This window comes from Triturus cristatus, chromosome 6 (assembly GCF_964204655.1).
Source record: "Triturus cristatus chromosome 6, aTriCri1.1, whole genome shotgun sequence".
Lineage (NCBI taxonomy): Eukaryota > Metazoa > Chordata > Amphibia > Caudata > Salamandridae > Triturus > Triturus cristatus.
Window position 1 is genome coordinate 1,664,077,642 of NC_140589.1, and position 27,744 is coordinate 1,664,105,385.

Below are 27,744 nucleotides of genomic sequence, written 5' to 3' on the forward strand. Positions count from 1 at the left end.
GCTGACAATGCGTCTGCAAAGAATGATCGCAGCATGTTCACCACGAAGTCTTCCATTTAGTTGATTGCTGTGGACTCGGGAATTCCAATAATGCGCAGAATCATTCTTCAGTTTGATGACCTCAAGGACTTTATTTATGCGGCACAGATGTTCGTCGGCTGCTGTCTGAATGTACTCTGCATCAAATGCACGGGCCTCAAGGTAATCCAGCCGGTCCTTGTACTTGTCTACACGTTCTTTCATGCGGTCAATGCGGCTCATAAGAAGGTCGATTTTGGCATCAATGGCGCAAAAACTATTCTTGACATCCACCAAAATATTTTTTTAAGTCTGTGTCCTGCAAGGAAGAGCCCTGGGACCGGTCAGGTGGTCCACCGTGGGTCTATTTGGCTCAGTGTGTTGCGTCTGCCACCTTCCCTCAAATGCCAGTTTGTACTGGGGCGCTTCCAGTTTTCCCATGACTCACAGGCAAGATGGGCAGGCAAGTGGCGGGTAGTATTGCTCGCAGTTGATCTTGCCGGCCTGGGGGAGCTAGGGGCAGAGATAAGTCTTCGGGCCAGAGCCTCGACCTGGAAGCCCACAGATCAAAATAGGGAGGTGCCCAGGGGTGCAGCTCACAGGACATCAGCAAATTGAATTGTGGTACGATGCAGGGATTTCACAAATGCCCAGCAGAACACCGAGGCCCGCACACCGCAGCAGAGGCTCAGTGGGGGGGGCTTAAGCATGCCAATGTTGCGGGGGAACCCAGGCCAGAAGGGCCCCTCCCAAGCGTAGGTGCCTCAAAGATGACCAGGCCCCCAAGAAATTTGTCCCAAGGGGGATCTCTCCACTCCCAAGACAGTGAATGTCAAGAGCAGGTCTAGCTCAGCTGTGAAATCCTGACCACTCTTGCAAAGATGCAGGGCTGTGAACCTGGGTCACTGCAGGGGTTGCTCCCTGTCTTCAGCTGATGGGGCCCCCCGATGGGCAGCAAAAAGGCCAAGTTCTCTGGACCCTGGGGCAGGGTCAAGTATTAGCTCACCAGGGGTCAAACGGCCTACTTGCAGTATATATAAGTGCATAATCAAAAGGGGGACTGGAGAGCTGGTTATTTAGAGAGGTCCTGTTCTGATGCTCCCTAGCGTATACCTAGGAAAAACAGAAAAGAACAACTGCCTGCACTGCTGCCTTTGTCGTGGACTAATGCACGGGCTGCCTCATGTACCTGTTGCGGGGACCCTCTGCGGGGAGGCACTTGGATGGCAGCACCATAGAGAATGCCCCTGAAAGCTCGACTTTGCTGCCCTTGCAGCGTGGTGACGATGCTGCAGAGTTACAAGATGAGGCAACCAGGCTCATAGAAGTGGGCCCTGCCCCCCTGTGGTGGGTGCTGGTGCAGCGGGCAGGAGAGTGGACAGAGTCATTGGAGGTGCACTCAGCACTTTCTCACGGTGCAGGAGTGGGGGGTCAGTGCAACGTGCTCCAGTGGGAGTCCTTAGCCCCTTCGATGTTCCTGGGGCGTGGCTGCGGTGGGGCGGCAGGGGCACTCTGATCCATGCGGCCTGTTGCAAGGCCTCTCACAGTGCTCTGCTCCAGCCCCAGATGAGAGACAAAGGTCAACATGTTTCCGAAAGTAGCAGCGGGCAGGCCAAAAAGGACACGTCTTCTCCAGGTGAGGACCGTTCCAGTGGTCCGGTTGCTTCTCCATCATCTATGAAGCTCTGACCCTTCCTTTCTGAGGCGGAGACTTCATATCTGGACCCTAGTTAGGGTTTAGCATTGCTTGTGGTTGACCCAGTGTACCCTTTGATAAGAATTGAGGTATATCTACTTCTTGGTGGTCCCACGGTCCTGAAGAAGTGTCGCTCGATTTTGAGCACCCACGACACGAAACATGTTGACCTTTGTCAACTATAGGCTACCCTGATACCTAGAATCACAAGAGTAGCCTCCCTGGTTTTATTTAGTCCCAGCCCTACATAACCTAATTAAAATCATTTAGGGGCCAGGGTCTATTTTAACATTTTCAAGCCCCCACATAATTTAGGAGTCACTGTCCTCCACAATTTCACACATGGTCTTCACATAACGGCGTTCTCAGATCAGAAGATCTCCGCTAAAGATGCCGCCAGGCCCGTTGGACATTGCAGCGCCGGTCCGACGAGGAGCGCCCAATGATGAAGCATGACACCCTAACAGGTGTGTGAGGGCAACAAGATCTGAAAATTAAATTTCCCTCCCAGATCAGATTTAACAGCTGGCTAATAGCGACCCCTACTAACTTGGCCATCTAGAGGAACTGTTCTTTTCTGTATATATAAGTGCAGCAGCTTGTCCCCAGGCTACCACTCCTCTCTGTCCCAGGCCGTCATTGCACCCATCGTAGCTCTCATCTGGGGCTGGAGCAGAGCACTGTGAGAGGCCTTGCAACAGGCCGCATGGATCAGAGTGCCCCTGCCGCCCCACCGCAGCCACGCCCCAGGAACATCGAAGGGGCTAAGGACTCCCACTGGAGCACGTTGCACTGACCCCCCACTCCTGCACCGTGAGAAAGTGCTGAGTGCACCTCCAATGACTCTGTCCACTCTCCTGCCCGCTGCACCAGCACCCACCACAGGGGGGCAGGGCCCACTTCTATGAGCCTGGTTGCCTCATCTTGTAGCTCTGCAGCATCGTCCCCAGCAAAGCAGCAAAGTCGAGCTTTCAGGGGCATTCTCTATGGTGCTGCCATCCAAGTGCCTCCCCGCAGAGGGTCCCCGCAACAGGTACATGAGGCAGCCCGTGCATTAGTCCACGACAAAGGCAGCAGTGCAGGCAGTTGTTTTCTTACCTCCGTAGGTGTTGGGGAGTCACAAAAAAATATCATAGGCTGCACCTCCTCATTTAGCAATCTTCCAGTGCAAAATCAGCCAGTTTCATGCCCAAATACCGTGGATGAGTGCCAGATTGAGATATCATCCAGCAGAGCCTTGCTAAGCAGCAGCCATCTTGCTGCCAGGCACTCTAGCGCCCCCCCCACCCACCACAGAACAGGTTATTGTAGACCCACACAAGCCACTGAGCATACCTGCCTAGGTGAATCTGTGATTTCTGGGTTACTAACAGGGAGCAGAGGTACTTCAAACGATCATTCATTAATGGGTTACACACTCAAGGATCACTAAAACTGAATGTGTATTTCAACATATTTATTTAAAAAAAAAACTTTGGGATCTAGTGCATACAATATAGGTTACATCTCAGAAGAATTAAAAGCAGCTAAGCTTTTCAATAACAGTGAAAACAGGGGAAAATTGTAACATCATAATTTGTGCCCCTTAACACCCTCACTGTGCAATCTCTGAGCACTATGCTATTTCTCGAAGATGAATAAAAAATAAGCCTGAGTTTCAGAGGTAGTGCGCATACCTGAACAACAGGATTTGTTGTCTGTTTGGAATAGATTGCCAGCGATTTTGAGCTCAAGACCAAGGGCACAGAGATTGTGTCTTTGCGAGAACACAATTCTGGCACCAGTTATTGAAGGCAAAATACTTTGCAGAGAGTCTTGCTGGAGGCTTCTACAGTCAAGGTGGAATTTGGTGCTGTGCTCATCTGGATTTGCGTCTGTGACATGGGTGAAGTGTCTCTCCTTCTAACTGGCCAATTGATGAGCCTTTTATACTGTTAACCACCGATCTTATCTTACATGGGGAATCTTTAAGGAATTTCTGACATAATCAATCTACATCAGTATGTTAGCCCTACAGTGCAATAGTACAAAGTACTTTGGTATAAAATATGTCAATTCAGACTACATTGTTTTATTATTCTAATTTGACATTGAAATATAGATTTATTATTTCTTGTATTACTTATTTTTGAGTTTTATAACAAGACACTTGCCTGAGACTGAGGTCACATTAGGTGTTTTTATCAATGTCATTGTCTTGATTTAAACATTTCACAGGTTCCTAGAAAGACAATGACATGCAGCGTCTAGGTCAGAGATAGACTGTCCAATAATCACACAGACAAAAGCATGTCAATTCTATAACCATAAAACATATAATGTGCATCATCTTTAGCTCATGTTTATTTAAAGTGTTCACTCTCTGACCTTGAAACAGAGATAACAGGGAACTTGTATCAGGCTTATGTCATCTTAGGTGTTTGTAAAGTCATGTTTTGGATGAATTGATGCTTTCACAAGTTCTGTGAAAGATAATGACATGCAGTATCTGGGCCAAAGTTAAACACGCTTGACAGACTGAAATGGAAACTGCAGCTAAATTGGAACCTGTCCTGTATGAGTTTAAGAGCCTAAAACTAAAATGAAGAAGACTAACAGCAAGAGATAAAAATAAATAAAATAATGGAATTATGAAGGAAAACAGTCAAACATTTATGACATCCCTGGAATAATTTCTAAATGAAACAATCACTAAATAATCATTGAATGTGTTTTTGCATGATCTTGCTTATCATAACCTCATGACATATTCATTGCACATTCACATAAAAGCATGAAACATGCATTTGCATGCACTGGAAGACATGATCTTTACAATTGGCCTCAGAGCTTCCATAAGAGTACCCAATAACATATTCATGGGGAAAGGATTGGGCAGCAGAAGAGGGGTGTTGGGGGAGAAGTATCCCTTGACTCATGTTCGTCTGGGTAGGCACTGGGAAGAGGAGGTGATGCATGGGCAAGAGGTGCAGCTGGACATCCCAATAGAATGAGGGTCTCAGGAGTTAAGGTGGGGCTGTGGGCCTGCTCTTGCGATATCACCAGTTGATCTTCTTCAATGCCAAGAAATTCCTCCACCTGACTGTTGGTGTCCACATCCACTGATCCCCAAGGTGACTGTTCAGCCTCTGCACTTAGTCTGTTAGAGAGAGATCTTGTTAGTCTCATAGCGGGTGCATTACTCATGCTTGGGGTTACTTCCTCCTCTTTGGTGTTGGTGCCAAGTCTTCATGCCTGCCTTCAAGCCGAGAATCTGTCATTGGGTCAATAACGCATATATACATAACAGTTAAAAGGGAATATTTTTCCCATTGTAAAAGTACTGATATTGTGAAGACTTACAAACTTGTCACTATCCTGTGCTTTCATACTCAAATGTTGGTAATTATAAATCATTAAAATTAAAACTTCACAACATAGCTGCGGAATCAGCCATTCAAAGAAGGTCAAACGTGATAATATTTAGGTACATTAAAAACCAAGTTTAGCCTATTGGATAAGTAGAATTTCAACAGGTTTCACATACTAGATATTTGAGAGGAGACAGTTTTTCAACCAGCCTACAAAGCATTTTAAATGAGGTTGAACTGGTGGATATTTTTATACATCAAACATTCCACGCATTGTTGATTAATTGTGTGAACTTTGAAGGTAAATTGTAACAAGAGTATGGTGGTTGAGAAGTAAATTAAAAGTACACAATGTCAGCATCATATAAACTTAAATTGGCAAAATGGGAATGTTACACTAAATGTATAATTTGCCAGAAATTCTGACCTTTTTAAAAGGCATTTCCACAGTGACAAGATCATATGATTAGTCAATTCAATGTAAACAAGTATTACACATGCATGCTAGTAAAGAAGAACTTTCAAAATGTTCTTACCACAAAAGTACATGTGCAATAACATATGTAAGGTTATGACAAAAATCACAGCAAACAGACATGAGAGCACTCACAAAACATATGTCCACCAAAGTGCCAAATACTAATATACACTTACTTACTGTCTGCTGCTCAAACTCTTCCAGCTGAGCATGTAGGATCAGCCAGGTAGCATTCAGGTCTCTCACGTACAGTAGTATAATGTGGGTGTGCTGGGTATGTGGATGAGAGGACAATACCTTCAACTATGGAGAAACTGTAGTGATATTGAAAAATTAAGGAGCAAGCATCAGTCCTCTCCTTCAAACTGAGAACGTGAGTACCCGGAGAGGATTCTTAGGACCTCCCAAAAATAGGCTCGAAATCAGAACAGGGATGGCCTGTTGGAAGAGACATTAAAAGAACTGACACTACGATACCACTTACCAGTGTAACCACATATAGCACCATTTCCAATCAGGTATCAAAAATCATCCAAAAACACTGGAAGATTTTACAAACAGGAAAATTACACTGGGAATAAAAACGTTGTTCTCTTACAGAAAAGCGAGAAGTCTTAATGACAGTTTAGTATCAACACGCCCCAAAAAATCAGGAACCACTGACCCACACAGTTCTTAACGCATGGGGACTACCAAATGTCACGGCATTTTCCATGTGGCAATTGCAGTGTTTGTCATCTACGGAAACACACAAACTGTAATTCCTGCAACGTGATCTACCTCATCACCTGCCCCCGTGGATTGCGCTACATTGGAATGACAAGCCAAAAAATAATGCGGATGGATCGCCTTCACAAAGTAAACTGGCTTTGAGTTACCCTCAGGTTTCTTTTGGCATCCATGCCCCCCTCTTTTTTTGCAAACTACGGACCTTGTTCACCTTTTATCTTCCTAGTATGTGACTACAGGTGTCCACCCCTGCCGGGATCCATGCTACCTAAGCTATGCTTAAGTAAGATTATGTCTACTACTCCACTACGTTTTTGCGACTGTTTTCTCTGCCATCATGGTTTTCCTTGTGCTGGACCCAACATGTATGGGTTTTTAAGGTTGGAACAAGTAGCAAGTTCCCCCCCACCTTTGGTGGGTGTGGTGGCTCGCTTTTTTGCCTTTAATATGAGGCCCACAATGTAATTTTACCTGTGCATACAATTCACTTTGTTTTTAACTGGTCTTTACAGTAACTAATGATTACACGCGCTCGCTTCAGAGCTTGTTGCAGGGAATCCCCTTGAATGGTCCTTTGACCACACTCTGCACTATATTTTGCCATGGAGTTATGGGAATGATGAAACAGAGCTATTGATGTCTATCAGCTTGCTGACTAGTTACAGTTCAAGCACTTACTTATGGCACATTTACTATGAATAATTTTTATATTTTGCTTTATTTTACAGATTTAAACGTGTCAGTGTGAACAGTAAGTACAGCATTACCCCCGCACTCACAGCACACCTTAGTGTGTGTGCTGATATCTCACGAGGTCTTCTGACTTAGCCTCACTTCACCCTTTGATCCTGAAGAAAGCCTATTTAGGTTTCATAGACACGCTGAAACATGTAGACCACCTCTAGGATATTATAGATCAGGTTAGTCTTAACAATATCCATCTTTGCCTTTTTAATCTTGCCCTGGGACCTCAATAATAAAGCAGTTCTACTTTGAAGGAGGATCCTAGAGGCAATTTTACTTGCACATTAAATCTCACTCCATTCACAAAAACCACCTGCTCCGCTGTAATCAGGCGTCAAAGCACACGTGGGTTGCGCTCGGCAGCCCAGGTGGGAACCCGATGATGAAACATGCCACCAACTAGGTTGGGGGGTGAGGGTTCTTTTTAAAAATCTAATGGTTTTTGCCTGATTCCCTGGCACTCTGATGCAGTGAGTCTGGATTACCCCCGCAGGGTTTGTCCCTTTTGTTGTTTGGTTATTTACATCAGGGAAAAGGACATACCCCGCTATTTCCTCGCTCTCCCTTTGTTTTTACTGATGAGATGACAAGCCCATAATGTCCTGAGTGTCAGTCCAAGCCCAGAGGTGAAAGTCCTCCTATAGATTGCAACACAGCTTCCACTGGTGTGTGTGGACACACACAGCACCACAGCACATTGCTATGTCTTGCCATATCTGGGCCCATACTGCATTGCTCAACTGGGTATCTGGACCCCCATTAATCTGAGGGTACTTATGGTGGACCAACTAGGTGATGTTTAATTCACTCACAGAGAATGGGGGGGGGGGGGGGCTTCGTGTCAAGCCCCTGAGCCTATTGGGGGCAAAAACGGGAGGATGTTGGTGCTTGGAAGAGAGGGCGGCTCCGAATGATCATAAAATGGCCAACTTCCGCTTGCTGTATGGCATTTCCTATTGGCTGCAGTAGGAGGACGTCTTGCCCCGATTACAGAGTCTCTGCCATGCATGCAGAGGGAAGGGAACCCCCTTACACAGGTGGAGGCTCTGCATTTAGGAGAAATCCCCCATGTCTTACTAAACCTTTAAACGCAATAAAGAAACAAAGTCAAAGTAGAGATCATTTGTGTGCCTAATACATGTGTGGTAGGCTACGATTTTAGTATGTTCGTCCTAAAACATGACTGCATTATGTGAGATATTGTGGCTGCATTTTGGTAATAATAAGTACTACAATATTTGAGAAAATAAACAATCAAGTATTTTTAATCTTGAGCACAGCATGCTAGTTGGAGACATTATGCGAAGTAAAGAGAGTTGTTCTAAGATGCTATCATTGGATAGTGTGTTAGGCATCTAGCATTTGTTATTGAAAATAGGCTTTCCAACCAGTTAAATGCAGCAAACAAACTAGCAGCCCATGAGAAAATTAAGTTGACTAGCCGATCCTCCACCTGCATATACTGACCTTTATTCCCAGGGTACCTGGATGTAAGCATAGATCAGATTCAAGCTCAATATAGGCCCGGCCATATAGCGATGTTGTGGAACACACAATAGGCTACAACAATCTTGCACACAACTTTTGGGGAGTACATCAGCACCCCCGTATTCTCAATACAACAAAATCATGGCTTGAAGGCCCCAAAAGTAGAGTTCAAAAATGTCTTGCATATATATGAGTGCCCTTTTGTATCTGTGTTGAGATATTGTTGGTGGACATCTCAAGGGTGTGAGGAGATGGGGAGAGAGAGCATAACCAGTATCACTTTCAAAAAAGAAATTAGAATTTCTAACAAAGGGCCCGCTATTCTAGTTGAACTACATGATGCCTACCTACATGCAGTGTGTGTCAGGGTAATGTATTGTGTTGTAGTGATTCCTGATTATGTTTGAGTTGCCAACCCCAGATGCAAGTGTGGCCCAGTGTGAGGTGTTGTTACTTACCAATAAGCCACGTCACTGAAATCCCCAACAACCAAGTAGTGTGGGAAATAGATCTGTCATGTGTGCTTCCAGGAAAGTCAGCTTTGACATCAGTGAAGCAGGCCCTAGCATCGCAAACAGCCTGCACATTGACAGGGTGGCAGCGGTGTCTGTTGCCTAAAGGTGTCCTGTACAGTGACATGGCTGAAGTGCAACGTGGGTGCAGTCAATGGCACCTAGCACATGAGAGAAGAGAGTAAAGGCATAAAATACTCTTGCCACCCTTTACCTTTACACCTGTGACTGTGTCATGGCAATAAACTGTTGACCAGTGGTCATGAAATAGAGTGCAATCAGTATTTTGACATAGGCTGGGATAGCATGATAGCAGTCTGTAGATGGCTGCTACCTGTCAGCAACCATCTCCAGGATCGCTCAGGTGAGAAGCGGTATCTGGCAACGACAGCTTCCCCTAACATCCCAGAGATGTTGATCCTGCACCTGTAATCCCTATCTTTCTTCCTCAAATAATTTCTCCCTAAAACAAGGGCCAAACCTACAAAGCTGTTTAGCAACAAAGTGAATGCAGCTCATGTTGCAAATGTAATCCACATTATGTAACTCACAAGCAATTCTTCCTCGGTGAAAATTAAAAAAATGTACAAACATTTTCCTAGGTTTAATCATCAAAAAGCCTTTTAGTTGCAAAGTCTCCCTATGATACAGTAGTAGGAAAAGGTAAAAAAAAGTTTAACTGCAGAAAAAATGAACAAATATGTTTATGATAAATATTATATTCAATTATATTTACATACTTATTTACATGTAGAACAAAAGAAAAAATGATACAATACGATTATCTTATATTTTAATTAAACCTTTAACTAATTTAAATATATTGCATTATATTAAATTCGTTTTTCAGGAGTTTAAATTAAAACAAAACTAGGTATTAATAATGATTAGAAGTGATGTATAAAATTAATTAAAAGGAATTTTATTATATGTGCTTAAACTGTAACATTACATTAATTTTAAAGATAAAAAGGTTGTTATTGATATTTTTTAACAACCTAGAAACTGTGAACTTGATTGTAGCCATCTTTATATTAATTTATTATGTATGAAAAATTACAAAGTGTTGTGCATGGAATTAATTTAATGTCTTTTTTTTAAAATACATTTAATTTATTTTCGAATTAAAAAAGGTTAATTATTTCATCATAAAATAATATTTTTATTTATATACAATTTTTAACATTTTATTACATTTAGATATATTTTTGAAACAGTCAAAATAAATTAATTTATTGTAACATCATTTCCTAAGGGTTTCGATTTTAAATCTCTGCCTCCGTAATTTTCTATGGGAGGATGTTGCACTTCCACTGGTTGGCCATGTGAGGTGCTGGACTTATTTCAGGTTTGAGCTGGAGTACATTTACTGCTCTTTTGGGTCCATTTTAGCTGTAGTAACTTAGGGTCCGTGAGTCCACTGCCAGTTTTGTTGCAAAGGTGTGTGTTCCTGTAATTTAAACAGAAACCTGGGAGCAAATAGTACAAGAATCCCAAGGGCTTCATATGAGTTGGAAAGGTGGAAAGTGAAGGATCTTTGGCCCCTCCAAAACAAGAGTCAGAAAGGGGACAAGTGAAAGGACTTCAGCCATTTTATAAGCCACAATGAAATCGAGGCAATGTGGTAAGTTTACACAGATGAGGGCAATGATAAGGCCAATGTAGAAGAGTTCAGGTAAATATATATTTATAATCTCCCTGTAGAGTGGTGACCCGACGTATAGCAGGTGCAGAGGTGCGAAGAAGCATAATATAGCTCCGCAATTGTAAATTCAATTTATGAACGAGTAGAGTGATTTATGAGTGATGATAATGAACACGAATAACAAAGCTCTATTAAAATTTCAGATCTGGGACCTTGATTGTGTGGCGGGTCTCTGGGGATAATAAAGGAAAGAATATTCCCATAACAGAATAGTAAGTCATAATTTATAAAAACTGACTGATTCATTGCAAACTATGCCTCCAGCGTTAAAATAACCTAGGCACATTCAAATTTATCCTTCCAGACAGGATCACAACCCCCCAAGAAAATCATATGGGTTGTTTTAAGCAAGTTAACAGTCTATGGAAGAAGACTAAGAGCACTGGCTGGAAGGTAGATTTGTGAAATACTTGGGTGTACCAATTGGGCATGTCAAGGAGGAAGCAGAATAGATTTAAATATAGGAATTCCCCCATAACCCCTAGTATAAAGAGCATGATGAATTTGCACATACCATAATTGAGTGACAGGGGAGCGGTGGATTGATAGATGCCGCTACTCCTGTAATACATGTAAGATGTTATGTGGATATGAATGGTTGGCAGGAATGATTTGAACATGAGGGTCTCAGACTGAGATATTGAATCAGATTTCTTAGTTTTTTAGGCATTGTATATGTTTTAAAAAAGTGTGTCCTGAAGAAGGTGGGGTGAACTAACTCAAGTACCACCGAAACGCTGCGCCGACAGTACTTGGTTAAACCATTGTTTTTTGTAAAAGGCTTTTGACAGTATCTATTGTTTTCATAAAATGTTTTCATAAAAAGTTTAAAAAAATACTTTTTTTCAATTGCCCAGGTGAATTATTTTGATGAAAGATTTTTAAAGGTGTCAGAATGTGTTTTTAAAGGCTTCGCTAGAAGAAATGTATTTACTTATATAAGTGCAATAATTATGGGATTGTGTGTAATATGTTTTTAAAAATTAGATATGATTTCATGGAATATTAAGATTCAATTGTGCTAAATGAAGTTAGACATTTTTACAGAAGACAGGGGCTGATTTGGTCTGCCCGCCACCGTAGCGGCCGCCATGCGTGCGGCGGTCCCGCCTATTCAATTATGATGGGACCGCTACCACTGCGGTCGAATTCCGCACTTTTAACATTGCGGCGGTGGCTGCTGACAGCAGCACCGCCGCGATGCTGAAAGGAGCATGTTGTGCACTTCACTGCACTACGTGGCAGGCACTACACTGTGCCTGCCACTTGGTGCAGTGAAATATAGGGGGGTACCCAGTACCCTCCCAGTGCACCCACACCTCCCCCCAGCATAAGGGGGGCCCGCAACGGGACCCTGAAGGCATTCTCTGCCAGCCTTTCAATGGCGGTTCAACCGCCACGGAATGGCTGACCGTATACACAAATATCCCCCAAAATGACACAGTAGAGATTATTAGGGGGATATTACAGAATGAGGAAGGTGACCTATCACCCCACGCGAGCTTGATCACTGAATTTGTGGAAATTAAATTTTCCTGTTTAATGGGGATTACTATTGGCAAACTAAAGGGGCCAGCAAGGGCGCAACCTGCGTCCCTAGTCTGGACTGTATGTGGGAGCCTTTGAGGAAAATCATATATTTAATGAGATGGCTCCTTTCTTGAAAATGTATCACATTGGTCGCGTTTCATTGACGATTAGTTTTTTATTTGGCATGGCATTAATGAGGATCTGACTTCTTTTATTGAGTGGTTAAATAGTGGGGGCCCCAATTTGAAATGTACCTCTACAACTAGTCAATTTAAATGTGACTTTTGAGATATAAAAATCAAAGTCAAAGAGGGTAAGTTGGAGGCAGAATTTTTACGAGACTGACAGATCGGAATACCCTACTCCACTAAACAAGTAATCATCTAAGTTGTCAGAAGGACAATATACTTTTTGGCCAATTTCTTCGCTTGTGGCGAAATTGTACAGATACAGCCAATTTCGAGGTATATGCAAAAGTATTACAAGGGAAAACTGTGGTGAGAGGCTATCCCAAAAGACTGATTTGAAGAACATACAAAAGAGCTAAATCTTATAATAGGAAAAGCCTGTTTCAGGGAAGGACAAAAGAACAGGAGAACAAAAGTATTGTGTGTATCACGTACTCTTCAAAGGTGAGAAATTGGATTAAAAACTTGATCAATAGAAGTTGGTCATCCCTTCGTCGAGATGGCAAGGAAAATGTAGAGAATCCCCTATTCACGTACAGAAGGAACAAAACTATTAGGAACTGAGTATTGTAAATGGAAACAAGATTACAGGGAATTTCCCATGTGGTAAATGTGGTAATTGCGGAACCATTATAAGAGGAAATAAGATAGAACTACATTGAATAAGCGACCATATCAACAGTATGGTGAATTGCAGGACAAAGCACATAATATACCTGATTGTTTGCCCTTGTAATAAAGGATATGTAGGTGGGATGAGCAGAGAGAAGCGTTTAAGGCTTAATGAACATAGATTAGCAATCAGGACTGAAAGGAAGAATGCACCCTTAATAGAACACTGACTTGAACAGAAGCACAAAGAAAGTAATTGAAAATGGTGCGTTCTGGAACACATAAAAAATACAATGAGGGGAGGCGATGTAGTAGACAATAAAAGGAAGAAGAGGCAACAATATTACATGTGCGAATTCAGCACATATAAGTATGGTTTAAATAATAGAGAGGAATGTGAATGATCGTTTAGATAAACCTATCACTTTGGGGAAGCCCTATAAATATAGGTTTGCGAAAGAAGGCACTGTGAAAGATATCCTATTTGAGGAAACGGGTAACACAAAGACAGTGTCATTGCCTAATCCCAGAGTGACGCTCAACAACGAGGTCTTTGGCTCATAAGTGGAGTAAAGCAAGCCCCAATAACTCAATTGTTCACAAAGTGATAGTGTAACCATAGCACGACAGCCTGATTCCCAAATGGCTATCAACATGCAGGCACAATACGTATAGCAGATAGGGTTGATTAAAACAAAATTTAGGTAACTGGAACAGGATTTCAGTTATGCAAAAATGTATTGTAAAAATGGTGTCATTGCTTAATAAACAGGAATGTTCGCCCAATACTGAAGATTGAGAATGTATATACATAATAAATTAGGCTGTCTGTAGTCTTGCGCAACAGGGACATCATATTCAGGGGGCCTACTGAGGATAGTGGTGAATCATATTGGTATAGTAGTGTGACTTATGTATGAGTGATAGATACAAGCCTGACATTATGATGGCGGCAAACAAAGACACTAGAGTATAGCGGAAGCGCAGGTAACTATACGTATAAAAGGGTTGAGGAATCAAGAGGATGGAGTGAAAGGTAAGGAGATCAGGACACGCGGGGGCGCCGAAGAAAAGAGGATTAAGGTTTGGTCTTTGTTTGTCCACGCCCATAGTAGGTCTATATTAGGTCCGGAGTAAAGGGGAAAATAAGATAAGAGAACTCTGTCGTAAACAACTGAAACAGACCCTTTAACTCGTAGTGACAGTCGGGTTGTGGGTGAATACGGAATTAGTGCTAAAATGGCTTCTTAATAAGAAGGATTTTGCATCAATTCTAGTGTAAAACGGAGACAGAGGGACGATTCCCATATATAGTGTAAACTTAAGAAGGGAGTACCAGAACCTAAAAGAAAAATATAAGTTGAGTGACCATAAACAACTATATTACGGAGTCCACAGCCATTTTTGTTGCAACAGTGTGTTTTTCTGTAATTTAAACAGAAACCTGGGAGTGAATAGTACAAAACTGCCACAGACTTCACATGAGCCAGAAAGGTGGAAAGTGAAGGAACTTTGACCCCTCAACAACATGAGGCAGAAAGGGGACGAGTAAAAGGACTTCGGTGATTTTATAACCGTCAACAAAATCGAGTTGCTAAGTTTACACAGATGAGTGTAATGATAAAACACATGTAGGAGATTAGGAGTCCAAGTAAAAATATGGAATATGCTACTTACCAGTATGCATCTGTTCTTCGCATGTAGAGCTGCAGATCTACACACTTTTGCATAGATCGCCATCTGGTGTTGGGCCCGGATGTTTGCAGTTTGTTTTTCCTCTTGGAAAGTCTTTGGAAGTCACGAGGTCGGTGACTCCTCACTTGGATCGTATTGCGCATGGGCTTCGGCTCCATCCTCAGATTGTTTTTCGCCAGCAGGGAAAGATGGAGCGTAGTAATAACAGTGAAGAAACCCATGAGTGTTGTATCTAAATAAGATAGACTGGAACAGATACAGGTAGCCGGGGAGGCGGGTGGGCGTGTGTAGATCTGCAGCTCTACATGCCAAGAACAGATGCATACTGGTAAGTAGCATATTCCGTTCGAGGCATATGAGGTGCAGATTACACACTTTTGCATAGACTATATAGCAGTTCCCAACCTTAGCGGCGACCACCAGTATCTGTTGCAGTGGTTTGAAATAGTGTTTTTAGTACAGCCTGGCCCACACTAGCTTGTTGCTTGGTTTGCACATCTACACAGTAATGTTTAGTGAAAGTGTGCGGTGTTGACCATGTAGCTGCTTTGCAGATATCATCTAATGGGATGTTCCCTAGAAAAGCCATAGAAGCCCCTATCTTTCGTGTAGAGTGGGCTTTAGGGGGAACAGATAGCGTTCGTTTTGCTTTGTGGTAGCAAATCTGTATGCATTTTACAATCCACCTAGCTATCCCTGATTTTGAGATGGGGTTGCCTTTGTGTGGTGGAGAGAAAGAGACAAATAGTTGTTTGGTCTTTCTGAAAGCTTGTGTTCTCTGGATATAGTAAAGTAAGGCCCGTTTAACATCTAGCGTGTGTAGAGCCCTTTCTGCAACAGTTTGAGGTTGCGAGAAAAATACCAGTAATTCTACCGATTGGTTTAGATGAAAGGGGGAAATGACTTTGGGTAGGAATTTTGGGTTGGTACGGAGAACAACCTTGTTCTGGTGCATTTGGAGAAAAGGTTCTTGTATAGTAAGTCTTTGTATCTCACTGACCCTTCTAAGGGAAGTGATGGCTACAAGAAAAGCTGTTTTCCATGTGAGAAATTGCAGTTCGCATTTATGCAAAGGTTCGAAGGGCGGTCCCATTAGCCTTGTGAGAACTATATTTAAGTTCCACACAGGTGAGGGTGGTACTCTGGGGGGAATTATTCGTTTCAGGCCTTCCATGAAGGCTTTAATGGCAGGCACTCTGAAAAGTGATCGGTGCTGTCTGTTCTGTAGGTAAGCGGCAATTGCTGCGAGGTGTAGCCGAATGGATGTATATGCTAGGTTACACCTTTGTAGATGAAGCAAGTAGCATATGATGTGCTGTATAGATACGTCTAGAGGATTGATTGTGTTGTTATGGCAATAAACAACAAATCTTTTCCACTTGGCAGCGTAGCTGGCTCTAGTGGTAGGGCGTCTAGCTTCTCTGATGACGTTCATACAGACCAGGGGGAAGGTTAAGGTATCCGAATTCTAGGATCTCAGGAGCCAGATCGCAAGGTTGAGCTGAGCTGGGTCCGGGTGTCTGATCTCTCCATGGTTCTGGGTTAGGAGGCATGGTGAGAGGTGTAGCTTTTGGTGTGGTACTACCGAGAGTTCCAGCAGCGTGGTGTACCACGGTTGTCTGGCCCACGTTGGAGCTACTAGGATCAGTGTGAGGGAATGCTGTTGTAGCTTTCGCAGCACTAATGGAATTAGTGGGAGAGGTGGAAAGGCGTACGCAAATTTGCCTGACCAGTTCATCCATATCGCATTGCTTTTGGACAATGAGTGTGGGTATCTGGCGGCGAAGCTTGGGCATTTTTTGTTTTCGTGGGTGGCGAAGAGGTCTATCTGTGGATGCCCCCACATCTGAAAGAACGGGTGAAGAACCTGTGGGTGAAGTTCCCACTCGTGGATCTGCTGCGTCTGTCTGCTGAGCAGATCTGCCATGGTGTTTTGGACTCCTGGGACATGTTGGGCTAGGAGAAAGATTTTGTGTGGAATTGCCCATCTCCATATGCTCTGTGCTAGTTGAGAGAGCTGTGGAGAGTGTGTGCCGCCTTGTTTTTGAATGTAGTACATGGCCGTCATGTTGTCTGTGCGAATGAGGACTGCCTTGCCTAAAATCTGTGAAAGGATTTTAGGGCTAGAAAGATTGCCAGTAACTCCAGATGGTTGATATGGAGTAACTTTTGTTGCGGCGTCCATGTGCCCTGCACTGTGAGGTGTAATAGATGAGCTCCCCAGCCGGAGAGCGATGCGTCTGTTGTTAGTATTATTTGTGGAACCGGGTCCAGGAACGGTCGACCTCTGGAAAGATTTGCGGTGTTCCACCACTGCAGAGAGCGATGGGTGCGACCGTCTACCAACACCAGATCTGTCAGTTGCCTCTGGGTCTGGTTCCATTGGCGCGCTAAGCACTCTTGGAGTGGAAGCATCTGGAGTCTTGCGTAAGGCACTATGAAAATGCAAGAGGCCATCATCCCTATCAGTTGCATAAACACTCTTGGTGGAAGAGAGTGTTGAGGTATGAATCTTTGACGCAAAGCTTGAATGCTTGCAATCCTGGCAGGATTGGGGTAGGCTATGGCTTTTGAGGTGTCTATGGTGGCACCGAGGTATTGCTTTATGTGGGATGGTGTTAGCTGGGACTTTTGGTGGTTTACCGTGAAGCCTAGCTGGTGAAGTAGTTGGATTGTAGTGGCGGTGTGGTGTACACATTGGTTGTAGGACATGGCTTTTATCAGCCAGTCATCCAAATATGGAAAGACGTGAATGTGGTGTCTTCTGAGGTGTGCCGCCACTACCGCTAGGCACTTGGTGAATACCCTTGGTGCTGTTGTGACCCCGAATGGGAGCACCTTGAACTGGTAGTGTTGCCCGTCCACTACAAATCTGAAGTACTTTCTGTGAGCATGGTGTACCGGAATGTGAAAGTATGCGTCTTTCAAGTCCAGTGTGGTGAGAAAGTCGTTCTGGGAGAGGAGCGGAAGTACCTGCTGAAGTGTTACCATGTGAAAATGGTCCGAATGTATGTATGTGTTTAGAGGCCGGAGATCTAGAATAGGTCGTAGAGTCTCGTCTCTTTTTGGTATTAGAAAATATAGGGAGTAGACCCCTAAATTTTGCTGATTGGCGGGAACTTGTTCTATTGCCTGTTTTTGTAGGAGGGAGATTACCTCCAGTTTTAGTAATGTGGAATGTTCTTGTGACATTGGGCGTTGCCTGGGTGGAATGTTTGGGGGGGTAGATGTCAATTCTAGGCAGTACCCTGAGCAAATAATTTGGGTTACCCATTTGTCTGAGGTGATGGTCTCCCAGACCTGAAGGAAATGTAGCCTGCCCCCGACCGGAGTGGGATGGTCTGGAGGGAGCGGGGGGAAGTCATTGGGTAGGCGGTGTGGCAGAGCGGGCGGTATTTGTTTTGCCTCTGCCTTTATTGTTATTGCCCCTATAGCCGCCTCTTTGATAACCCCTTGTGAAGGTGGACTAAGCAGGGGATTTGTAGGAAGTGGACGCGCTATCTGAGGAGTACCCTCTAGCCGTACCCCGAAAGGAAGAGCGGCGAAAGGAGCGCCTAGGAGGGTGTGACTGCAGGACTCCCATAGATTTCGCCGTATCCTTCTTCATTTTCTCGAGGGCCTCATCTACCTTTGGGCCGAATAGGTGTTCTTGGTCAAAGGGATGATTTAGGATGGAGGCCTGTACCTCAGGTTTGAAGCCTGATACTCTCAGCCAAGCATGGCGACGGAGGAGGACGCTAGTGTTGATGGCCCTGGAGGCTGTGTCTGCGGCGTCTAAGGCACAGCGTATGGAGGTGTTAGTTATAGTCTTACCCTCTTGAATTAATTCATTGGCCCTATTTTTGTATCTCTCTGGGAGGTGGTGCATTATGGTTTCTAATTCATCATAATGCGCTCTATCGTATCTGGCCAATAGCGCTTGAGTGTTGGCGATACGCCATATATTGGCTGCCTGTGACGCAGTGCGCTTTCCTGACGCATCCAGTAGCTTTGACTCTTTGTCAGGTGGTGGTGCTTCGCCTGACGCCTGTGAGTTTGACCTTTTCCGTGCAGTGGAAACCACTAGGGAATCCAGTGGCGCTGGCCCTTTGATATAGGCAGGATCTGTGGGGGCAGCTTTGTACTTTTTCCTTATGCGTGGGTTAATGACCCTAGCCCTGACTGGGTCCTTAAAAACCTCTGGCGCATGTTTTATCACCCCCTTGAGCATAGGTAGTATGGAGGTAGACCTATGTGCGGTATCAAAGGTGTCGAGGAGGAAATCCTCCTCTACTGGGTCAGTGTGTAGCTCTACCCCGTGATAATGTGCCGCCCTCTGAAGTAGGTGGTGGAACCCTAATGAGTCTTCCGGTGGAGATGGCCTGGAAGGGTAAAGGTCATCTTGTGGGACGTCTGGAATGTCTGGATTATTGTAGTTGTCCCATGGGTCTGGGGATCCTGTAGGGGTGGGGTCTTGGGGCACATCCCCTGGATCATAATATGGGTCCCCCTGATCATCATCGTCTGGAGACGGGGTCGGGGAGCGATAAGGTGGGGGTGGAGAAGGCGGAGGGGGCGGAGGTGGAGAGGGTGGAGGAGGTGGGGAAGGCATTCTGAAAGGGGAGGTAGCAGAGTCCTTCCTCTTTGGAGGTGGAGGCGGAGCCGGTTTGTCCAAATGTCTCTTTTTAGAAGAGAGTGCCAAATGTCCAGTTTTTGGATCCTTGGTAAGAGTCTTTTGCAAGGGATCCGGTGTAAACAGTTCCTGTGACAATGTTTGTTCCGTCGGCGCCGAAGGTTTCGGTGCCGATGACTTTTTAGGCTTGTCCGTGCCGTGCTTAGCACTGGGCTTGGGAACCTCCGATTTCTTGGTCGGTGCCGAGGTGGGCTTCGGCGTAGAAGTGTCGGTGCCGAGGGCCTTATGGGGTTTGGTCAGTACCGAAAGGCTGGATTTCGACACCGAGGACTTTGGTGCAGAGCTCGGTGTCGAGGTAGAGGCCAGTCTCTTTTTCGGTGCCGAAGTGTGTTTCTCGGCCCCGCTGGAGGGCTGGCTCGAGCCCGAGCCGCCGGAAGGCTTATTTGGCTTCTTCACCGGGCCCGAAGGTGGGGTGTTTGAAGCAGTGTCTCTGGTCTTGCCTAGGCCCGGAGGCGAAGGCGTGACCGAAGCCTTTTTGGGTGTTGGCGCGGGTGCGGGAGGGGGTATAGTAATCACGACCCTCTGTGCCGGGGTGATGTCCTCCACATCTGAGTCGTCGGCTTCGGAAGCACTGACGAGGTCCTCTTCGGTGTGCTGCTGTCCTGGATCTTCGACGTCGTCCCCGAAGATGTCGACTGGAACGGAGGTCGAGGAGTGCGCCATGCTTCGTCTGGCCCTTCGATCTCGAATAGTCTTTTTCGATCTGAAAGACTTGCAGGCCGGACAGTCTCGAGCCTCGTGTTCAGGGGAGAGGCAGAGGTTGCACACCTCATGAAGAGGTGTGGGGGAATTTGGACCCACATCGAGGGCACTTCTTGAAAGGAGTTCTTTCCATCAGCCGGGACCGGAGCTTGGGTAGGCCCGAAGGCCGCCGTCAACGACTGGAATCGAAGATGTGTCGAAGAGAAGGTGATTGAGGAGATCTGGATCTGAACAATACCGCGATGAGCGAGGATTCCGCTTCGATCGTCGAACTGGAAATGTTCGGAACCGGAGCGCGAAGTATTACATCCGTGCCCGATGGCGGAAAAAAACAATCTGAGGATGGAGCCGAAGCCCATGAGCAATACGATCCAAGGGAGGAGTCACCGACCTCGTGACTTCCAAAGACTTTCCTAGAGGAAAAACAAACTGCAAACATCCGGGCCCAACACCAGATGGCGATCAATGCAAAAGTGTGTAATCTGCAGCTCATATGCCTCGAACATATATATATTCATATTCTCCCTGTAGAGTGGCGACCCTTGGTATAGCAGGTGCAGAGGAGTGAAAAATCATATTATAGCTCCACAATTGTAATTTCCTTTTTTAAACGAGTATAGTGATTTATGAATGATGACAGTCAACACGGATAACATAGCTCTATCAATATTTCAGATCTGGGACTTTGATTGTGTAGCAGGTCTATGGGGACAATAACGGAAAGAATATCCCCATAACAGAATAGTAAGTCATAATTTATAATAAACTGACTAATCAATTTCAAACTATACCTCCAGCATTAAAATAACCTAGCCGCATTAAAATTCATCCTTCCAGATAGGATCACAACCCCCAAGAAAATCATACAGGTTGTTTTAAGCAAGTTAACAGTCTATGGAAGAAGACTAAGAGCAGCGACTGGCTTGAAGGTAGATTTTTTAAATATTTGGGTGTAACTATTGGGCATGGCAAGGAAAATGCAGAATAGATTTAAATATAAGAATTCCTCCATAACCCTTAAGTATGAAGGGCATGATGCATTTGAACATCCCATAGTTGAGTGACGGGGGGGGGGGGGGTAGTGGGTTGATAGATACCATTACTCTGGCAGTACATGTAAGATGTGAAGGAAGGTGGTATATGTGGATATGAATGGTCGGGAGGAATGATTTGCACTTATGCACAAGACTGAGCTAGATTTTACAAACTTGTCAAATATGAGGTTTTCAGACTGAGATGTTGAATCTGATTTTTTTGTTTTTTAGACATTGTTTATGTTTTAAAATATTGAATCCTGAAAAAGGTGGGGTAAACCAACTCAAGTACACCGAAACACTGCCTCAACAGTACTTGGTTAAATCACTGTTTTTTGTAAAAGGTTTTTGACAGTATCTATTGGTTTTATAAAATTTGTTCATGAAGAGTTTGAAAAATACTTTTTTTTAATTGTCCAGGTGAATTCAATCAATCATAAAACGTCATTTCGGTTGTAGACCATAAAAGTACATTACAAGTAGTACAAAGCGGTTTTAAAAACAATTAATTAAAAAAACAATCATAATACAATTAATAACCCAATGGGGAGTATCTATCAATACTTAAAACTAAAATTCATTAGAAAAGTTTCTAAAACATGAGTAAACATAAAAATCTGAGTCAGCTAAAGCATCTGCCTATTCCAAAAACAGATGACGGCCGGATATGCTGGCTAAGTTATAGAAAAGAATAAATATTCAAAGCCGACTAATTATTGCCAATTGAGCATAAACCGTAAGCAGCTGAAATGGTTAAGATGCATAATAAAACAACATGTGCAATGGTCTCATGCTTTCCGCAAAGTTCTTCTTATGATTCACATATGCCCCAAGAATTTTGCAACAGAACAGGCTATCGCCGAACTAGAATCTGATCATAAAATACGAAGAGCTTTGTCATACTAGAGAGTGCCCAGTTGCTTTGCAAATAGGCCTCAATCATCTTCCTCTCGGGCAGGAATATTTGGGACAGACAAATAATACATGGGTGATAGACTCTATTGCAGCAGTACAACTAGGACAGAACTGGGAGGTAGCAGTTGGCTGCCTTCAGGAGCTAGTAAGTGAGTTCAAAGGAAGAGAACCAAATCTGAACTGCATATAGAGTTTCCTCTCTTGGGGAATGGTAATAAACTCAGTGGTTAAACGTCCCCATGAAGAGCTAGTAAGTGGCCCCTGCGATACCAAGTCCCAATAGTGCTTCTTAATTGATTCTTTACTAGGGAGCAATGATGGATCCTCGACATCCCAATAGCCCTCTAATCCTATTGTGCTTAGCAAAGATTTCACACTGCGGATCCAACCTATCTGTCTAAAGTTGTCGAGTGCGTTAACTTCCTTAAGGGCTGAAGCATATGGGAGCAACTCAGGAGTAGTCCTTATGTACAGCCAAAACAATAGCAGACGTAGTTTTGCCTTCTAAGAAATAGAAGCTCTACCCAAATCCAGCCTTAATGGGTGAAGTGGCTTGCTCTGTGGCAGCATAACAAGGTGACCTAAGGAACTTGTTCTCAGAGTTCAAAAGGGCATCCATCTTTTCAAATCCCCACAGTTCTGCTCCATAGAGAGCTGGGCCTACAGCTTTAGCATCATAGATCAAGAGTGGGGCTGCCACTGGTTTGCTAAAGGAACTACTGTGTTCTTTGATCAAGGCCCACTGTTTGCCTATGCCTAAGTGTCTGCTTGACTACGTGGGACTTCCAAGACATGTCATCTGAGATAGCGATGTTCAGGTAGTCAAAATTGCTAACCCTCTCCAAGGGATACTCTCCTAGTGTTAGTTTGCCTCTATATGACTTGTGGGGATTAAGGAATAAAAGCATAATCTTGGTAGTGTTGACCTCTAAACCGCGGGAATCACAGAAAGTTTTAAAACCGTTTAAAAGCAGTTGAAGCCCACCTGGTGTTTTTGATAATAAAGTGTTGTCTGCAAACAATAAGGTTACCCCTTTATCCCACCCCCCCAGGATTGGGGCATCCGCTGGGACCTCAGAAAGAAACTGGTCAACACCATTCACGAAGAGAGAAAACAGTGTGGGTACCAACACACAGCCTTGATGTACCCCATACAGGTGAATTGCTTTGATGAACAGTTTTTAAAAGTGTCAGAATGTGTTTTTAAAGACTTCAAAAAAGAAATCTATTTACTTATAGAACTGCAATAGTGATGGAATTGTGTGTAACATGTTTTAAATATTGATGTATGATTTCATGGAATATTGAGATTCGACTGTACTAAATAAAATTAGACATGTTTACAGAAGACAGTGCTCAGTGTTTAAACAGTATACCTACAAGGTCTTTTTTAGTTTGGAAATCTGTGGTGGTGCATCCCCATAGCCTCCAAACTAGCATATCCACATCCCGCGTGAGTTACACAAAAGGGACCCCGCTTTTCATATATTTGTGATTTACCCTGTCCCCTTTGGCAATAAAGGGTAGCTCGCCCAGGTTTGTAGTGACCTTTAAGTTTCACCAACGCACAAATGACAGACTGTTAGGACGTGTCTTTACACTAAAATGTTTCAAATTTTGTCTGTCTCACGTTGGTTAGACAATCATGAGATAGGAAAGATGGTATTAAGATGGTACTGGCTTCCTAAAAGAACTGCAGGACTGTGAAGCAGCAAAAAGATATTCTCAGGCGGACATTGGAAACATTGAGGAACATGTGCACCAGAGACAGGTGAAGTTCTGAAATTTGTACAGTCTGTAGATGCAAGAAACAATGGCAAGATGCAACAGTTAAACTGTTTACTATATCTGTGTATGGAAGCCAAAGGTCCAGCCTGCATCTGCAAGAAGGTTCCCTATCTGGAGCAGTGACACTTTTTTTTAATGTTTTTAATCCTAGACTTATATGGCACGTGATTATCATAAACTGGGAAGGGAAGGGGCAAAGGGCAAGATGTACTAACATCAGGAGTGCCGATTTGCGATTCTTTATGAATTGCGATTAGGAAATAGGTATTCCTAATGAATGAAACTCATTAGCGATTCCTAGAGGTTCGCAAATAGACCTACCTCATGCTTATTAATGAGGTAGGTCACAATTTGCGACCCATTAGGAATCTCAGAGATCACAGGGATGGTGGCCAACTCAGGTCAGCATAACACCATGTCTGTGATTTCTTTTTAATAAAGCAATAATTTTTTTAATGCAGCCCATTTTCCTTAAAGTAAAACAGGATGCAATAAAAAATAAAAAAATGAAACTTTGCAGTTTCATTTATTTTCCATTCTCAAAGTGTAAGGGGCCACCTGGAGACCTCTTTCCATTTGCGAAAGGGTTATCACCTCCTTCAAGGAGTCAGTAAAATATTAATGTTGTGCAACTGTAATTTGTTTGTAAAACATTCATATATCCCATTCAGATTCAGTATTCGGAAGGGACGCCCTAAACATGGCCCTTCCAAATACCGAATCACAAACAAACATTTAGATTCGATAACGTGTTATCGAATCGCAGTTTGTGTTTTGTACATATGTAAAGCATTTGTGCAGTTGGAAACAGCCTGATCGGCTGTTTCAGACCACAAAACTGCTTCATACATGTGGGCTTAAGAGTCTTCTGACATCAGGAGAGATTCTCTCAGGAAGAGCAAGATTTTGGTTTTCACTTTCATTCTTTACAGTCAATAGTGTAAGAGAACCCTAGATTTGCACAGGATTGAAAGTCACTGTCCCAATCAAAGGTATTACTGCACGCACTAACTATTATTTATATACAAGACCATGGGCAAGATGTACTAACATTAGGAATACCGATTTCCTAAATCGGATTCTTTACGAATTGCAATTAGGAAATTGGTATTCCTAATGTATGAAACTCTTTTGAGTTTCACTAATAAGTCCAAGTGGGTTGCAAATAGACCTACGTCATGCGTATTAACGAGGTAGGTCGTAATTAACAACCCATTAGGAAAAATTCAAGACAGTTGACTCTTAGCAATTGCTCCAACAGTGAATTAAAGAGATAAGCATGCGAAGAAACAGATACAAAAAAGTGAAGACAAAAAAGAGGTAAGAAAAAGAGCTTGATCTAAGGATAATCAGCATCCCATCATTACACTCTGAAAGTGCCCAGTGTCATCATCTGGGGTACCAAACAACTCTTCTCAGTAACCTCTTGTGACATCGAGGCAATACGAATGAGTTGTATCCTCTTATCAAGCATTCATCAAAGAAAAGAGGAAAAAAGTATTTAGAGTGCAATGCAACCAAAATTTTTTGTGTTATTTTCAGGTGTTTTTAAAATAGAATAAACAATTGACGAACACTGGGTCTGTATTTCTAACTTGTGTCCCATCAATCGTGTTCCTATCTAAAAGCAGTGTGAAAAGAAAAAAGAAGAAAAAGCAGTTACAGAACGTTTACTGCTCCTATGTACTGGTCGACATGTTTCAGCCTTCGGGAAGACTATCCCTGGCTTTCTTCAGGACCTCATGCTCAAAGCTTCTAATCGTAGGCTTCGCAACGAAAAAATGGGTTATTACTATACCCTTATGGCTGTTTCCAATTCCTCACTGTGATTATTGATGTTTAGTGACATCTAAAAACAACAAAAAAAATTGTACATTAAGATTTGGATTTATACAGATAATCACATGGTATTATCACTGCTTACATCTATTATCCCCACTTCTCTGTATATCTACTAAAGATTTTAAATAATAATGATCATGCTTACCAATCAACATTGAGGAAAAAACCCCACCTCACTTGGCACCAGCTCAAGTCAAGAAAGAGGCCCCGCTCTGAAAATAAACGTGAGCCAATAAAAAACAAGAATAAGGAAAAAACGGTCTCTGTGACTCAAGAACGGTGAACTTCTCAGAGAAGACAAACAAACCGCTTGACCATGTCCCTTACTAATTAAGTAATAGAGGCAGGAGCGTGTCAGCGAAGCAGCAATTGGCATCTTTAAAAACAATAGACTAGGTATGGCATAAGAATAATGCAACAAATCTCCATATTCGAAAATGCACCTAAAGTGACATAATCCATCAGGTTTTAGATGTTAAGTTCCAACATTGCAAGCACTATTCGTAGCAAGATACTTCAGTGACTCAGAAAATAAATGAGTTAGACATGGTTCTATTACCCAATTCAAACAGTATCTACACGGGCACGGCTTTCACTGTGCAGCTAACAAGCTGTTTGTCTTCTCTGAGAAGTTCACCGTTCTTGAGTCACAGAGACCGTTTTTTCCTTATTCTTGTTTTTTATTGGCTCACGTTTTTTTTCAGAGCGGGGCCTCTTTCTTGCCTTGAGTGAGGTGGGGTTTTTTCCTCAATGTTGATTGGTAAGCATGATCATTATTATTTAAAATCTTTAGTAGATATACAGAGAAGTGGGGATAATAGATGTAAGCAGTGATAATACCATGTGATTATCTGTATAAATCCAAATCTTAATGTACAATTTTTTTTGTTGTTTTTAGATGTCACTAAACATCAATAATCACAGTGAGGAATTGGAAACAGCCATAAGGGTATAGTAATAACCCATTTTTTCTTTGCGAAGCCTACGATTAGAAGTTTTGAGCATGAGGTCCTGAAGAAAGCCAGGGATAGTCTTCCCGAAGGCTGAAACATGTCGACCAGTACATAGGAGCAGTAAACGTTCTGTAACTGCTTTTTCTTCTTTTTTCTTTTCACACTGCTTTTAGATAGGAACACGATTGATGGGACACAAGTTAGAAATACAGACCCAGTGTTCGTTAATTGTTTATTCTATTTTAAAAACACCTGAAAATAACACAAAAAATTTTGGTTGCATTGCACTCTAAATACTTTTTTCCTCTTTTCTTTGATGAATGCTTGATAAGAGGATACAACTCATTCGTATTGCCTCGATGTCACAAGAGGTTACTGAGAAGAGTTGTTTGGTACCCCAGATGATGACACTGGGCACTTTCAGAGTGTAATGATGGGATGCTGATTATCCTTAGATCAAGCTCTTTTTCTTACCTCTTTTTTGTCTTCATTTTTTTGTATCTGTTTCTTCACATGCTTATCTCTTTAATTCACTGTTGGAGCAATTGCTAAGAGTCAACGGTCTTGAATTTATATCAAGGGTTGCGTTGTAGACCTCGGATTTCTTCTTTTTGTATTTGAATATTTAGAAAGGGGGATTAGGAATCCTCGAAGGTCTTTAAAGATTTTCCCTCAGACCCTATTTTTTTTTTTTTTTTTTTTTAACCCATTAGGAAAAGCAGCCGTCACCAGGATAATGGCCTGCTGAAGTCAGCAGAACACGATGACTGTGATTTCTTTTTAATAAAGCAGTCTTTTTTTTTGTAAATGCAACCGGGTTTCCTTAAAGACAAACGGGATGCGCGTAAAAAGAAAAAATGAAATATTGCAGTTTCATTTTTTAAGAGCAGACAGTGGCCCGTGGGACCACTGCCTGCTCTTGAAAAAATAATATTACTTACATTGTCAAAGGAGAAGGGGCCCTTTGGGACCCCTTACCCTTTACGAATAGGTCACCACTAGTTTTAAACTGGTGTTTTGCGACCAGAATTCAGTTGCAAAACAGTAATGCAGACCATACTATTTCAGTATTTGGAATGGATGCCGTAAGCAC

The 27,744-nt window shown here is 43.1% G+C and overlaps 1 protein-coding gene across 1 annotated transcript in view; it reads right to left on the reverse strand.

Annotated features, from left to right (window-relative positions):
- Positions 1 to 3,155: 3,155 nt before the first annotated feature.
- Positions 3,156 to 27,744, reverse strand: part of BICRAL (BICRA like chromatin remodeling complex associated protein) — an 834,654-nt gene continuing 810,065 nt past the window's right edge. Inside the window, exon 12 of the mRNA XM_085612825.1 lies at positions 3,156 to 4,967. Within this exon, the coding sequence (XP_085468951.1) occupies positions 4,909 to 4,967 (59 nt within the window). The 3' untranslated portion in view covers positions 3,156 to 4,908. The remainder of the gene's footprint in view (positions 4,968 to 27,744) is intronic.